At 30.9% G+C, this 17669-nt stretch overlaps 1 protein-coding gene and 1 long non-coding RNA gene across 2 annotated transcripts; both read left to right on the forward strand.

The window, feature by feature from the left end:
- The first annotated feature begins 5058 nt into the window (after positions 1-5058).
- On the forward strand, positions 5059-6116 carry LOC107917028 (uncharacterized). Its single transcript, XR_001689675.2, has 2 exons — positions 5059-5622; positions 5720-6116. It is a non-coding gene; the product is annotated as an uncharacterized lncRNA (long non-coding RNA).
- Positions 6117-17161: 11045 nt separating this feature from the next.
- LOC107917562 (uncharacterized) lies at positions 17162-17669 on the forward strand. Its single transcript, XM_016846891.2, has one exon. The coding sequence runs from the start codon at positions 17266-17268 to the stop codon at positions 17470-17472; it is 207 nt and encodes a 68-aa protein (XP_016702380.1). The 5' UTR covers positions 17162-17265; the 3' UTR covers positions 17473-17669.

Here is a 17669-nt window from a genome sequence, read left to right on the forward strand (position 1 = left end):
TGTAAACCCAAGTCGGGATTGATTTAATAGCCAAAGCCAAATATCTTCTCCAAGAAAGAGATTATCAACTCAAAACTGATGGAAAAAGGATAATGGCTTATCATTCTCATATCATTGAAGAAAACAATGAAGAATCCATTCGACTACTAAAAAAAGTTAACTGACATGGAAATTGAAGATTTCCCATATGATATTTTGGAACAAATCAGACACACATGGGAGACTTGTCATCAAAATATTTCTACAATTCATCATTTCTAAACAAAGAAGATGAATCAAGAAGGTTGAAGTAAAAAAAGATGACAACCTGAAAGAAGATCCACATACCAACAACAAAGATTGGCAACGTGGAAGTCATCACCAAAACCATGATGAAGACAAAAGAAAAAATCCAGATGCAAACAAAAAAGTCCGGTAACGTGGAAGCTATCATCAAAACAATGATGATGTAAGCAGTGATGGAAGCAACCATGACACAAGCAGTGATGGAAGCGGCCATTAATTCAAGCATGCAACGTGGAAACAACCATGACCATGCAACTAAAGAAGCAACAAGACAAATGAGACGTGGAAGCAGCCACATCCATTTGAAGCCGAATCCTTATCAGAAACATTGTTCTGGATTCAAAAGACAATTGTATAGAATTTTTAAATCCCTCTATAAATAGAGAGGAGAATTCAATTGTATAGACATATGATCCAAAGTTTTCTTTTAGATCTTGTAAATCATAAAGTACTTTCCTTTTTAATTTTCTCTTTCGTAAGCTTTTCCTTCTGTAATAAAGAGTCTATAAATACTTTCTCTTATAAATCGCACTCTACCCTACATACCTTTTGTAAACTTTGTGTATAAATCCAAACCTTAAAAAAAACTATAATTTTCTTATATATATTTTAATTATTTACAACATTTTAAACTTTCAATAAGTCTTTATATTTTTATTATTTTTTTATATATTATCATTTTAATTATTTTTATATTATCTAATTTTTTATAATATTTATTTAATATCTTCATTATTTCGCAACATATTAATAATATTTTTTATAATATTTAATAGTTTTTATTTTTTTTCAAAATTTTATGGCATTTAATAATTTTGATAGATTTTATATAATTTTCAAAAAAAATTATAACATTTTAATAAGTTTTAGCTAAATTTTTTATAATAATTTTAATATTTTCATTTGAGTTATTTTATATGATTTTCTATAATTTCTAAAAATATTTAAAAAATTTATAATTTATTTAGAATTTTTATATAATCCTTAAAAATAAATTAAGCCCTCCTAAAAAATTAAAATTTGATAAGCACTTCATGTCAACGTTATTTCATGTCAGCCACCATGTCACCTGTTACAGTAACACTTAACGGTTTGTCAGTAGCCTTAATGAAAATGCAATTCAGAAAGCTCAATTGATTGTTATTTTTGAATTAAGGGTCTAATTAATTGCATTTTTCAACCCGGAGCCAATTGATTTTCAAAAGGTTTTTTTTTTAGTATTTTAGCCTTTAGTATTATATATATTATATTGATTAGAAATGTAGAAAAATAATATATAATATATAAAAAAGTTTAAAATATTTTTTAATTCTAAAATATATAGTTAAAATTTCTAAAAGGTTAAAATAATATATAAAAATGAAAAAATATCATAAAATTTTAAAAAGCTACTTAAATTTCAAGTAATTGCAAAAAGAAACTTGAAATTTAAAAACAGTTTTAGAAATTCATAATTATATATTTTAGGATTTTTATAAAAAAATATTTTTAAATGTTTTGTAATAATGTGATTAATTTCAACTAATTTATTTTCAATTACTTTATTTTCTAAAATTATATTTTCATTATTTTTTTATAATTATATGTTTTTTCTAGAATATATATTTAAATTTTTATATATTTTTATTTGTACATACATTTAATAAAAAAATATTTATTTTTTACATAAAGCATCATGGCTTTGTGATTGGCTATAAAATTTTCTTTTATAGGAGGCTAGACGGGGGCTAGACGGCTCATATTAGAGACAGGCAGCTTAACGACGGTGCAACTGATACAGAGGAGCGACCAAGAAGAATCGGCAAATGCAATTCTTAGAGAGATCAAGAAGATGTTGCGATGGAACTGGACAACTAACCTGATTCATACTCATCGTGAAGGCAACAGAGTAACTGACAAAATGGCTACTATAGCTCTTACCAAGGATCTCGGGATGTATTATTTTAGGTAGCTACTTGATGAAGCTCTACGGGTCATCCATGAAGTCTTTGGATGGAGTTACACTGCCAAGAATGATACATGTCTGTTTAGTTTTGTTCTCCTTTTCTTTTTTTAAAAAAAGAAAAGAAATATATTTTAAAAATTATATTTAAAATTTTAATACTTTTTAAAAGTGATTTTAATATAATATATTTTATTTTTAATCAACACTCTATGAAATTCTTGCTCTAAAAGGAGAGTCAAGCCTTCAAAAATATTCCATAACTCAAGTCTCCAAAACTGAACAAACTCCCAGAAACTTATTGAATTCTAAAATCCAATCCCCTTCGTGTCACTCATAACCCCCCTGCAGCAGTAGAACCAGAGTCCACCTAGACAGCGTAATCTGTGTTTAAATGGATCTAATTACCTGCCAATAATAGATAGGAATTTGTTACATACCTCTTAGATGCGTTCGCCTTAAAAATAAAGGTAAACTGTTTAGTTCAGCTATACGAGACTTTGATCACTCCACGAGACTCCTTGAAACACATGTAAAACTATTATTAATAAATAACAAAATGATTGTAATTGATAGATGCGACATGAATATCATGCTTAAAAAAAAGTCAACTTAAATTTTAATAAAATGGAAACCCACGTTAAGGCTTTGATTTTCCCATTTTCATGAACAACCCTATTAATCTGTTTGTAAAATTGAAAGTTTTAAACAAAAAAAAAAAAAAAACAAAACAAAAAGTCAAAAAACGATAGTTGTCTTGAAAGAGACAGATAAACATAGAGAGTTAGTAGCTCAATCTTCAATGTTTAATGTTTTGCCAAAATCAAATCTCTAAATCCACACGCCGCCCGCCTTGTTTCACGCTCTCAACGTGATTGACGCCAACTCTCCTCTCCCCTCTTATTATTTTCTTTTTATTCATCCATACGATCTTTATTATAATATTTTATCTATTTTCCCTTTTTCTTTTAAATTTCCTCTTTAAATAATTTGCTTTTACTATATATGTACAAGGCGGTTCTAAAACTTTCTATCAAATGAAATTTGTTTTTTTAGTTTATTTGTGTATTCGATAAATAAAAAAATATGACAATTTTAAGAATTAATGATGTTACTTTTTATTTTTTATTTTTTAATGTTTGAGCTGTTAATGCTTTCTTTTATTATCAAAGAAAACGACATATGTGAGTAATGAGTAACTATTAAGTCAAATTTATTTAATGGAGAACGTAATATTTTTAATATATTAGATTTATGAGTGGATATAAGTGTTAATAGAGGAAATTATTTTTCATTCATAATTTAACTTGGGATTGGTGGAGAAGTATATCTAGCAAATTTCTGAATAGAGTGGAATAGAGGCTTTTGAGAATGGTGATGCAATTTTAGTGAGCAATGGTACTGGAAGGTTGGTGAAAAAGGTAAGGCGTAGATTGGAGGAGCCGCTGGATCCTGATGATCCTGTGGTAAATGATAGAGGTATGAAAGTAGACTCGGTTGGGTTCCAATCAATATCATGGAAAGATAAATTGTTAAGGGGTACTACCGCTAAAAAGGTGGATGCTAAAAAAGAAGATCATTTTCAATTGCTTAAGGGTGATGCCAGGACAAAGATAGTTGATGGTATCCCTACTATCACATTTTCGGAACGTGTACACCAATTTATTGCAAAACGAATGGCTCAAACTATGATTGTGAAATTACTTAGGAGAAGGATCTCCTATTTTACCATGGTGAATAAGTTGCAAGCAATTTGAAGGTCTAAACAATCTCTATAAGTCATTGATTTGGAGAATGACTATTTCTCAGTCAAGTTTCATAAATATGAGGATTATCTCGAAGTGTTGTCAGACGAGTTATGGAAAATTTTTGGGCACTATCTCACAGTTCGTCTTTAGACACCGGCATTTTCAACAGATCAAGATTACCCAAAGAATATGATAGTTTGGATTAGATTGATCGGATTGCCAGAAGGATTGTACACGAAGAGTTTACTCAAAGTCATTGGAAGTGCAATTGGCCTTATTGCGAAAATTGATCAGAACACGGATAATAACTTAATGGGACAAATTGCAAGGCTCGTAGTCTACATAGATTTGGGTAATCCGTTTGTTTCAAAGGTTAAAATTGACGGCAGAATTCAATGTGTGGAATATGAATCACTGCCTCTAGTTTGCTTCGGTTGCGAGAGGGTTGGTCACACGTACGATTCATGTCCACATAGAGTTGAACAAGGAGAAACAACTGAAGGAACAATGGTAGAGAATCATGGTAGAGGTGCAACGACGCAAGAAGATCGGAGGGAGAACAATTTGGGCCATGGATTTTGGTTGAACGCAAACAGCGTCAGAATCGCATGATGGTGGTCAAAGTAAAGGACGTTAACAGTGACTAGAAGGCTGAAGGATCTAGGTTTGAAATGCTTAGTGAAAATCACGAGGGGATAGAAGATAGTGAATCGTCTGATTTAAATGATAATAGGGGAAATTTGGATTCTGGGACGGTGATTGCGGGGATAAACGAGCTGGCTAAGGAGAAGACAGTTACTCAAATTAAGTCTAAAGGGTTTAAAAAAGAGAGTAATATGAGTAAAGATAAAGGGGTGGTTGCAAATAGGTTGCGGGCTAATTCAAATATTCTTAAGCCCAATAGTAAGCAAGTCTGTTTTACTGGATTAAATGAAAACCCATTCGATGATGGGTCAATGATAGGCTCAAGAATTTTGGACAAAGGGATAGACTCAATTGTTTTTCAATCGTTTGGACAGGGGTTAAACAAAAGGAAAAATATGGTAATGAAGATATTATATTTTAAGGGGGATTGTGGTGGAGTGGAGAATCTGGAAAGAACAACTAACAAAAATTAAAAGAGACAGTAGGAGAAGTTTTCGGACAATGTCCTGTTGTTACGCCCAACAATCTGAGTAGAAACACCGATCAAGGACGGATTCTCCTACCGGAAGGGGCCCCCACATCTCTTCTGATTTCTTAAGTGATAGACGGTATTGTCCAAGGTCTCAACCAGGAAATCCAAGGTGTTACGACTGTTGAATGGGGTGTGATGGAAGAGAACGGGGTTAAAGATGTAACTTTAGAGGAAGTTTTATCTGCGTGAAGAAGCTTGGGTATGTAATTTCATCTCTCTTTTTTATATGATTAATACAAATTTTAAGGCTTTCTTTTGGAACTACTAAGAGTGTGGTCCGTTAAGGTTTTGTAATTTCTTGAGGGAATATAAGCATGAGTTCGAGCCAGATTTACTAGCACTCTTTGAAGCCATAATCAGTGGGAGCAAAGCAGATTCAGTTGTTTCTAAAATGGGGTTTGATAATTCTTTTAGAGTTGAAACCATCAAGTTTTCTGGTGAAATTTGAGTACTTTGGAATGACAGTATAGGTATTGAGATTTTAAAAATTCATTTACAGTTTATCAATATGTGAGTTGGGGATAAACAAAATCATACATCTTTTTTGTGCATTGTTGTTTATGCTAGTCCCCATCGAAGCACGAGGAAACTCTTATGGGAAGATTTGGGAATGATTGTTGCAGATATTGAGCCATGGTTTATAGAAGGTGATTTCAACGCCATTTTGAGATGCGAAGAAATGCAATGTGGGTCTGAGTCCCATAAAGTAGGGTGTAGTAGATTTAATTCCTTTGTGTTTTAGCATAGATTGATAGATTTGGGATTTCAGGATCCTATGTACACTTGGAATATGGGGAATCTTTTTCAAAAGTTAGATCGATCGCTCTGTAATGATCATTGGCAAATGGTTGTTCCTAACACCTCTGTTCGTCACTTGTATAAACTTAAGATAGTTCATCGACCACTCCTGGTATTGGTTAATCCAACAAGGAGAAGAGAAGGGGAAAAACCCTTTCGATTCCTAGCCAGTTGGTTGGTAAATCCGAAATTTTGAGATGTTGTCAAAAAGTCTTGGAAAGATAACGACAATATTGTTAAAAATTTAGGGAATTTTACGAACTTGGTAAATGATTGGAATAAGGTTATTTTTGGAAATATTTTTATCGAAAAAGAGAAGCAATCAAGGAGTTCAACCGTGTTCAAAAAACCTTAGAATAATGCAATTCTATACATCTTCGATTGAAGAAAGTAGATATTCGGGTGGAAATTGAAAATATTTTAAGTCAAGAAGAGTTACTGTGGTTTTAGAAATCTAGGTATGAATGGATTGCTAGCGGAGATCAGAATACAAATTTTTTTCATAGTCGTACTTTAAGTAGGAGGAAACATAATAAAATTGAAGCACTTAAAATTGACGGATCAGAATGGTGCTTTGATGATAATCTCTTACAACGTCATGCTATAGAGTATTTTACCAGTCTTTATACTATGGATACGTATTCAGTAAATGACTTCCCTGTTAAGGGGCGATTCCCAAAATTAGAAGATGATCTTATTAGCTCTCTAAATGTTGAAATCAGAATGGAGGAGGTTTGTTAGGCCTTATTTAGTATGGCACCTTTTAAAGCACTGGGGGTTGATGGGTTCCATGTGAAATTTTACCAAGCGAATTGGGATATCGTGGGTAAAAATGTCTATACTATGGTTCATAAGGTGTTTATGAGGGGGAAGCTTGGATCCTGAACTTAATCGGACATTATTAGTTCTAATTCCTAAGAGTATTGGGACAAACACTATAAAGCAGTGGTGATTCGCCTTCGGAGGTTGATGCAAATTCTTGTTAAGCAAAATCAGTCCAGTTTCATAGCTTCACATTTTGGACAACATCATAATTGCTCAAGAAGCGATACATACAGTGAAGAACACCAAGAGTAAAAAGGGTTGGATGAAAATTAAATTTGATTTAGAAAAAGCTTACGATTGGGTTCAGTGAGACTTCCTCCATGATGCACTCACTGATGCTGGTTTGACGGAGTCTTTTGTAGATTTAATCATACGTTGTGTATCTTCGGTATCTATGTAACTTTTGTAGAATGGTACACTTTTTGAGACATTTTTACCAACCAAAGGAATGCGATAGAGAGACCTCTTATCTCCATATATGTTTGTTCTTAGAATGGAACGTTTAGGAGACCTAGTCGATGCTGCTAATAGACAGAAGCTTCGGGAACCACTAATGCTCTATCGACATGGTCCAGGTGTTTCACAGTTATTCTTCGTAGATGACTTATGATGCGGTCGTTGAAAGTACCAAAAAAATCTTATCCCTAATAAATAATGAAAAAGAATAGTAAAAGGAAAGTAGGCTGAAATCCTCAGGGACTAGATTTGCACAATATCTTATTCTGTAGAATCCCAGGCAGAGTCTTGCCCAAGACAACCTACGTTCCTGAAAAAAATAAAAAAATAACAGAATTAAAGGTTCAGATCTGGAATGAAGAATAAAATAAAAACAAAATTAAGAATATTGAATCGAAAATTTGAGAAATTGAAAATAGAGTTAAGAGAAAGGAAATTCTTATGGGAGATTCTAGCCTCCAGTTGTCTCGTTCCACCGTGGGTTCAATCTTCGACTTTTAGATGATCCTTCCCAAACCGAATAAGCCAGTTATAGTGGAAGAGAACGCCTACGACCACCAGCTCCAAGGATTTAGACTTACAATTTAGTGAAACCTGACTCTAGCCAACAATCGCTTCTGTGAGATCTTCTTATACTAGATCAACGCTTCTCAATGGCGAATCCCACGCCATTTTGTCTCTTGGGCTCGCCAACCTCTGACGCAGTAAGCTAACGAACCGACTGTGCAACCTTCCCAAAACATACAAAGCGGCTGCCTTTGCATACGTTAAAAAACTTACTTCTTAAAGGATATGGACAGAAGCGTCAGCCCCGTAGTGCGGAGAAATGATGAATACTCAGCGAGGAGGCTAAGTACGGATTCTAAGCCTCATGAACCCTTTTAGGAATTTTTGACAACCTTCGACTAGATGGGTTTAGTGGCTCATGGTTGTGATAGAAAAGAAAATAAATAAAATAAAAATAAAGATTTTATTGAAAAGAAATATGAAAAGAATAAAAGCCTAGACTTTTGGGGAGAGAGTGTTTACAGAAAAAGATGGGATCCCCTTTTGAGTCACTTCACCCCCTATTTATAGTGTTAGGGGAGATATTCTAATCCTACTTAAATTCCTAAAAGATAAATAAATTTAATTGAAGATAAATAAAGATAAAATAAAATCCTAAAAATAATCCTTAATAATTATTTTAATATTAATTATCCTAATATAATTAAAATAGAGTTTAATAGAATAAAATCTCTTCTTTTTGCATTTCAACCCTTGTATCCTCCATGCTTGCACTTTTAGCACCAACTTTTCCTTGTGTTGCACATTGACTCATTTTATCTCTAATTCACGCTTTTGGCCCTTGATTTTACTTTTGCCTCAAATTTAGTCCTTATGAGATAAAAGATCATAAACAGCTCAAATTAGCAGGATTATACTCAAAATAAATACATAATTAATACATAAAAATACGTTATTCTAGAGTGTTATCAACTTAGTATTCTTCTACAGAGCTTATGAGAAATGAGTGAATTGTATCTAACATGTTCTAGAAACTTTCTGTCATTACTCCGGCCATCGAGTTAATCATCAAAAAGCCTGAGCTTTTTTTCTAAAAACGTGAGGGAAGAGGAAGCTACAAGCTTGTGTGATAAAATTAGTTTTATTAGAGTAAATGATCTGGGGAGGTACATGGATGTACCTTTTTTTCACAATAGAGTTGGGGTTAACACGTTCCGGTTTATTTTAGACAAGTTCAAAATCGGCTTAATGGATAGGATGTTAGGAAGCTATTGTTAGCAGGGCGACTTACTCTAGTAAAGTCAATTCTGATGAGGATTCCTAATTACTTTATGGCTACGACAAGTATCCCAATTTTGATTTGTAAAGAAATTGAAAAAATGGTTCACGATTTTCTATGGGGGTCTTCTCACTCAGGTAAGAAACGATCACTTGTTAGCTGAAATGATTGTTGTAAACCTATGGTGAATAGGGGGTTGGGGATTCGAAGAGTACAAAATCAAAATAAGCTTTTTCTTTTGAAGATTGGTTATAACCTCATTGTGAACATTGAAGCATTATGGGTCCGAATATTGAGGAATAAATATAAGATTCATGGGAAAATTTCGTTGGATATTCGTCGCAGCAATTGCTTGCGTTTATGGAGATCTTTAACTAAAATTTGGGAGGAGGTCAAGAATGGTCTTATCTGGTCTGTATGTGATGGAAGGCTGATTAATTTTTGGAATGATGTTTGGGTGAGAGGTATGGAACCGTTAAAGCAAAAATATATTGGTTAATGGGAGATAGATGAGACAATTCGAGTTTGTAACGTTGTATTACCAAAAGAGGGTTGGAACGTACAATGGTTATCGTTCATTCTTCCTCAAAAAATTGTTGATCTCATTTTGGCTTGTAACATGCCATTGGGAGAGATGGGGTCTGATCAACTTAAATGGAAATGGATGTCAACATGAAAGTTCTCGCTTTTGGAGTCCTATAAATATCTTTTTCCTGTCAATGATCCATATCTCAATAAGCGACACAAGATAATTTGGAAAGTGGCTGCACATCAAAGAGTTTGTGTTTTTTATGGTTACTTGACAAAGATAGACTTCTAACCAATGAGGAACGAACAAGACGGGGTATGACTCAGATTCTTTATTGTGATCTATGTGGAAGTGCAATAGAATCTACAATCCATGCTATAAGGGACTACGGGTTTGCAAAAACTGTTTGGAAATCTATTGTTCCTAAACGTGGTTGGAGGGACTTCTTTAATTCAACTTTAGAGGTATGGGTGTTGTGGAATATCAAGAATGAAGGTAATTTTCTACTACATGAGGGTCAATGGGCTACTTTATTCTCGATTATCTGTTGGTTCATTTGGAAAAGCAGGAATGATTTTATCTTCAATAATTCTAATCGTAATAGTTGTGAGCTTATCACCTCGACAATGGCTTGGACAAAGTCACTGGAAATAAAAGGAGTAATGGGACAATTGTCGTGCAAGTCAATGACAATGAAATGATGGCAATTACCAACCTCTGGTTGGGTGAAGATAAAATGTAGATGACTCGGCATTAATGAGCAAATTAAAGGTAGCAGTAGCTGGGGTGATGAGAGGACCAAGTAGAGGCTGGCTAGTGGGCTTCAGAATGATAACAAGTATGTCAGATATCTTTAATATCGAAGTTAAGGCTGTTCTAGAAGGTCTGAAATTAGCTTGGGATAGAGGATTCAGGCAAATAGAAGTTGAAAGTGATAACTCATTTTTAATTAATGTATTGCAGAATGATCTAGCAGTAGTAAGTAGTATTGATGAAATTAGATTGATACTTGATTGGTACTCCAAGGATTGGCAAGTTAAGTTTCGATACATTCAGAGGGATAGCAATAAAGTTGTTGACCAATTAGCTAAAATGGACAGAGGCAGAGTTAATTGCTTGGTTATTCATGAAGATCCACCTCATTCTGTAAATTGTGAAAGGTTTGCTGGAGGAGGATATTCGTCAATCAATAATGGATAATGATAGAAGATGTTAAGTCTGTTTATTTAGACATGGTCTAATTTATTCTTGTACCAAAAAAAAAAAACTTGGGATTGGTATAAATGAAGAATTGAACATAGGGGTCAGCATTTGATCGTATCGAGTAAAATTTTTTTAAGTTAATCGAGTTGGTAAGTCTCATTTTATCTTCCTAACTCGATTTGTTTTTGAATCAAGTCGAGTTGAATGGAATGAAATTGTTCAAGTTAAATTAAAAAATTAAACAAGTCAATTTAAAATCTTGTTACAATATAACTAATTTCATATTAGAGCGCATAAATTTGAAACCATATATTTTTGAAAACTCTTTCAAAACAAATAAGAAAAAAAAGATACATTAATATGATATACTTGAATTCTTAATTTACTTATTTAGGTCTCAAAAATTATTATTTTAGAATTATTTTATATAATCTTTTAGATTTTTAATATTTTTAAAAATTTTTATAAATTTTTCAAAAATATAAATTTTAGAATTTTTATAAATAATTTGAATTTTAAAAAATATTTTTTTTTAATTTTTGTTGAGTGAAAGATCAAATTGCTCATTTTCAAAATTGATAGGGATCAATGTCATATTTGCACCAACCTGTTATTTGAGCTATTTGAATTGTAAAGTTGAACTCAACTCGAACTTAAAACTTGTATTACTTATTTGAGTTGACTCGAAAAAATCGATTAACTTGAAATTCAAAAAAATTTTCGAGTAAAATCGAATTTTGTTCACCACTACTTAAACATAACCCTTTTTTATCACTTTGATCGTAAAGTTTAAACTGTGTCGAATAAGTTAATGCATAGTGTTCGGGTAGAGCCCCACCTTATGGATCATGCCCAAAATTGTTCTGATTTAAGTTATATTCATTTTATGCTTTGTAATAATTAATTCTATTTATAGTAATTCTAATATATATTTTCTTTGAAATTTAATAACAACTTTTCAAAAAAAAATCTTCTACAATTTTAATTTGTGGTTCAGGTTTTTTTATATCTATTTTGTGATATATGATAATTATTTTGAAATTAATAATTATCCTTTTTTTAAATGTGAAACTTTCCAAATCAATGTGCTATATCTTCTAGCTGATTTCATGTATATCAAAGTCAAAAATAGGTAGCAAAATGTTTTTACATTCAAACTATCGACGTCCAAGATCTGGAATCAATTAACTTTCTATAGCATAAACTCCCTTTTTAAATAAAATTTTTTAAATGATTGATTATATATTTATTCCTATGCAATTCAGAAAGCTCAATTGATTGTTATTTTTGAATTAAGGGTCTAATTAATTGCATTTTTCAACCCGGAGCCAATTGATTTTCAAAAGGTTTTTTTTTTAGTATTTTAGCCTTTAGTATTATATATATTATATTGATTAGAAATGTAGAAAAATAATATATAATATATAAAAAAGTTTAAAAATATTTTTTAATTCTAAAATATATAGTTAAATTTCTAAAAGGTTAAAATAATATATAAAAATGAAAAAATATCATAAAATTTTAAAAAGCTACTTAAATTTCAAGTAATTGCAAAAAGAAACTTGAAATTTAAAAACAGTTTTAGAAATTCATAATTATATATTTTAGGATTTTTATAAAAAAATATTTTAAATGTTTGTAATAATGTGATTAATTTCAACTAATTTATTTTCAATTACTTTATTTTCTAAAATTATATTTTCATTATTTTTTATAATTATATGTTTTTTCTAGAATATATATTTAAATTTTTATATATTTTTATTTGTACATACATTTAATAAAAAAATATTTATTTTTTACATAAAGCATCATGGCTTTACAAACAGATATTTTTTTAAAATTTAAATAAATTAGGCAAAAATGTCGAAATAAAAAAAAACTAGAGAATTAGATAAAAAAAAATCTCAAATTTAGAGAAGTAAGCCAATTTTGAAAAAAGAAAAAATAAACACGTATGAGGAAAAGCCACAAAACACATTTTATTTTAATATATTAGGTCTTTTGGTCAGTTGTCAAATGGTAATGGTTTTATTTTTGAGTCCTAAGTTAAATATATTATTTTCAAAATTTTAAATTTACCTTTATAATTAATAACTCTTTTATGTATATAAATAAAATAATAAATATGTGATTATATAATAAAATATAAAATATTAATTAAAAAGATGAATTAAAAAACTTGAAAATAATATATTTATTAACAAAAATAAAAAATAATTAAAACAATATTAAGTAAAAATTGAATCAAACCCGAGATTCAAGGGCAAATTTATTAACATTTAACCATTTGACAAAAGAGTTAATATATTAAAAGAAAATACATTTTGTAGAGTGTGTTTTTCAAGACACGTTCTCTGTTTCTTTCTCCAAAATCGATCTATTTATCTAAACTTGTGAAATTCAGGACCTAATTCTTTATTTTTTTATTTCGACATTTTACCTAATTTTCCCATTCTTTTTCGTAATTTACCAGTTGATTTGGTGCCATTTGAAGAATATGAATAAATAATTTTACGAATTATTACTAGATACATTGTCGGTAAAAAAACCAAATTCTGTAAAACTAGAACAATGACAAGTATTACTTGTAATTTTTTTTATATATTTTTTGGATGTAATAATATAATTTTCGTAAGGTTATAATTTTAAAAAAGTATTTAAGTAATAATATAATAATTTATATGACAAATACCAAATAAAGCACCTCACAAATGACAAAACGCAATTCCCATATTTAATGAAAATATGAAAATCAAATCTTAGCTTGAGGTTGGTTATTCCATTTTTTGGGTCAATTCAGTCCCAATATATTTATATTTTTATTATAATATTGAAAAAGGGTACATGTGATGTCTACACATTAGACTATAACTTTAATCATTACTACAACCCAATTGTGCTACAAAAGATTATATTAAAATCAAATTGATTTTAAGTGTTTTTATACTACTTTATTTTTTATTTAAAAAATAAATTAATTAATTTTTATAAATTAGATAAAAAAAGTAAATTAATTTTTTTTGTTAAAAGTTTTATTCATATGTGCGGTTAAAAATTAGGAGATTGACAAAATAATGAGACAATGACATATGACATGTAACTCATGTTGACATAAAGACACAAATTTTAAATAACAAAAGCTAAAAAAATTTCTAAGTTTTTAGTAAAAAAAATCTCTTTAAGTTGATCTCTTGCTCATTATCTTATTGAAGTGTAAACATAGTATCAATTCCGTTGGGATATGATGTAGGAGAATGATATATCTATATATTCTGCAACCAGAAGCATCATTACAATGATTGAAAAATGTAAAATGTGATTTGTTGGAAATGTATGGAATAGACGAAACCACGATATCAATCAAAAGGGATATACTAACGGCATATTTGCAGTTAATATGACAAACACTGTAGATGGCTGTGGGTGCACATAAGTTTGCAAATAGATTGTTGATGGCTGTGGTTTGCACAGTAAAATTTACAGATGAATTGTCAATCCTTCTTCTATACCCCATGCAATGTAATATGACATAGTTATAATAGATTAATACGGTAGCATTTAATATACTTTTAATAGATTAATACGGTAGCAATCAATATGCTTATAAAAGTTCGGTGCAATAGAAAATAATATACTTATAACAGATCAATTCAGTAGTAAAATATATGCTTATCATGTGTTCGATTTAACGGTAATATACAACATGCTGAACATACAATAAGTAATACAGATGCAATAGGCATATATTGTTCACATATCATGCATATACAATAACAACTCCGTCATTCAGATCATGCATTCCAGTACTCATACTATCATGGGTTCAATTAAAGGAAATATAACTCTTAAAACAGTTCGAGGACTATCCAGGGACTAAACTAATCAAATCATAAAATTTTAGGTAAAACTGTAAAATCTGAAAGTTAGAGGTCACTTGGTTGTGTGTCCAGGTTGTGTGAGAGGGTTGAAGTCGTGTGGCCAGGCCGTGTAACAGATTGTGGCCGTGTGGTGAATGATGTAATTTCCTATAGTAGGCACACAGTTGTGTGCCAAGCCATGTGGAAGGGTTATGCCTGTGTGATAAGCGAACTAGCCTAGGGTTCCAAATGTACATGGCCGTGTGGTCCACAAGCTCGTGTGACCTTAATTCTAGGCACAATTTGCCTTAATTTGCTTGTAAAAGAACACATGCTTTTCACCGAAAACCCGAACGACGTCCCTTGCGATCAAATCTGGTCCGGTTCTCCTAAATAAAGTCTTTCAAACGATATTTACACAAAAATTAATGGTTGATTTCAAGATTAATCAAGATTTTTGAGAGATGTGTCAAGAACCGATAAAGATTGATTAATTGTTTCTTGGCAATGATCGGATTGCGATTATCGTCAATTACAAAATCAATGGAAGAATAATTAAATGAGAATGATTTAATTCGTGGAAGTAAATATGTTCAGCAACAAAAAGGATGTAAAATTTGATGCAAAGAGGAGGAAAAAATAGAAAGATGAGATGAAATAGGGAGAGAGAAAAAGAAATTCTATTTGGGGTTTGAAAAGAAAACAAAATCCTAATTCTATTGGGAAAAATTGGATTAAATAGCTAGATTTTAAGAGCCCTAAGAGTGGCATGGTAATTTCCCCTACTCTGCCATTAAATGGAAGGTACTTGGGAACTGTGTGGCTCAAACTTGGTTTGATTAAGGGGAAGAATAAATGCTTAATTATTGAGCTATTACCCATTTCTTATTAAGTGTTCACTCCAATAATATTTGTTTTAGTGTGGTTTCCACCCTACTTGGCTGAAAATAAAAAGAAAAAAAAATGAAAAAGAAGTATCTTGAACCTAAGATCTCTAAGAAATGCTTACATTAATTAACCATTAAATCTATTCAATTTCTTAATTATTTATTTCAATTAATCCCTTACGTTTTGGGGTGTGACACTTAAATTTTTTATTTATGTCTCCAACAACAAATAACAAAAATAATTAAATTTTACATTAACACATTATTTCACCTAAGTTCAGATAAAAGTGCCCCAAGTGCACATTTTATAGTAAGCCCAATAATTAAGTGCTAGGCAATAGCTTATAAATGTTTATATAAACAAAGAATTGTTTATTTAAAATTTTTATACTTTATAAATGTTACCAACGCAAGATTATTAATATTGCAAACTATTAACATGTTTTGATGTTGAACTTAATGCTATGGTTGTCATTAGTCTCATCTCTAACAATGCAACTCATAACAAAAAACTGTCTCTTGATTGATGGTCATAGGATCCTCCCTATTAAGTTTGAGCACACTTCTATGGAGCATATCTTCAAGGAGGGAAATACCAGTGTTGATGGCCTTGCAAGAATAGCAATTTTGAACAGCTATATGTATATGTTATGTACCCTTGACTAAATTTAGCCTCTTTAATGTATCAAACTATATTTTGAGTTATTGAATGTTATGTTCTTGACTTAAAATATCCATACAATGTTTCATATATACAGAACTTTCGCTTTTAGCTCTACTGTACCTTTAAGTTTGATCAACTAAAAAGTTTATGTAAACTCTCCAAGGGTTACTTGTTTCTAAAATTTAAAATTCACTATGAATAAACAATGAAATTTTATACATGTCCAATTGTCACGAGCAGTAGATCGAAGTCTGTGATAAATGAACACAAAACGTTTCATGAATGTTAATTGATTAAATGGAATTCATTTAACTCATTTGAATTGGTTTGATTCTTGAAGTCTTGGTGGCCCAATAAAACACTCCAATAAAACTAGATTTATCAGGGTTAATATTTATAAATTTTAAGGGATAAGATTGTATAAAGCTTAAATCCCGACTTGTAAAGAGACTTTTATCTTGACCATTGATGTAATTTAAACTGTATCGTTGGATTTGTGAGAACTTAACTATAAATAGATATATTCCCTTCATTTGCAATCACTTTATTGTTGAGTAATACAATACATTTAAAAACATTTATTCAAATACGTGGTGTGATTAATTTTCTTATAGCTTTTCTATCCGTGTTCCTATGTTTTGGACAATGTCTAGGTGTTGTTAGTTTGCTTTGATGATTAGTTGAAAAGTAAAATAAAATCCCCAACTAAATTTCCGACTTATTTGATTAACTATAGTACTCTTATCTATGAGTGACACATTGATCGAAACCTGGAAGGTTTTTAAGGTTGTTACTATTCTATAGCAACCTCCTGCCTACTACTTAATTACAACCCTCCCAACTGCTTTGTCCTATCAAACCCATCAAACATTATTATTGCCAATGGCAGCATCCCCAAAAGTAATCTGAACAAAACATCCAACCGTTTCTGCCTCATTACTCCCATGTGTCACACATCTAACGGTTGCTATAATGCTACAAATAGTTCAACATTTTACATGATGTTTGGTCCTATGTAAATCCCTTCTCGGCTTCTCCTCCTCTTAAGTTTGAATATTAAAAAAATAATCAGTGTGTTTTTTTTTTTCTTTGGTCTGTCTTGAAAATGGTGTGCTTTTGTTTCCTAGTGGACCAAAGGCATATGCTGATGAGCAGCAAGCCGGCAGCCGGGACATGCTTGCGGTGCCGCAGCGGAGCAAGTGTCGGGCTCATGAAAACGGTTACCCGTTTTTGTTATGTCCCAATTTATTGGAAATCTTGGAAGGCTATAATCTGCACATTTTGTGGAGCTGTTCTTAAATCATACAGATGATGAAGTTCACTGCTTTCTATTTGTGTTTCAAGTTAGTTAATTAGGTTTTTGTTCTTTAGATATAAAAAAAAAGGGGAAAGGTTTGTTTTGATACACAAATTTCTCTTTTTTAAAAAATTTTAAAATCGGGTTAACATGTAACTCATAGAATATATATATATATAATATGTATTATTTTCGTTGATTGTTATTATGTA

The sequence above is a fragment of the Gossypium hirsutum genome, chromosome D01 (genome assembly GCF_007990345.1).
Source record: "Gossypium hirsutum isolate 1008001.06 chromosome D01, Gossypium_hirsutum_v2.1, whole genome shotgun sequence".
NCBI lineage: Eukaryota > Viridiplantae > Streptophyta > Magnoliopsida > Malvales > Malvaceae > Gossypium > Gossypium hirsutum.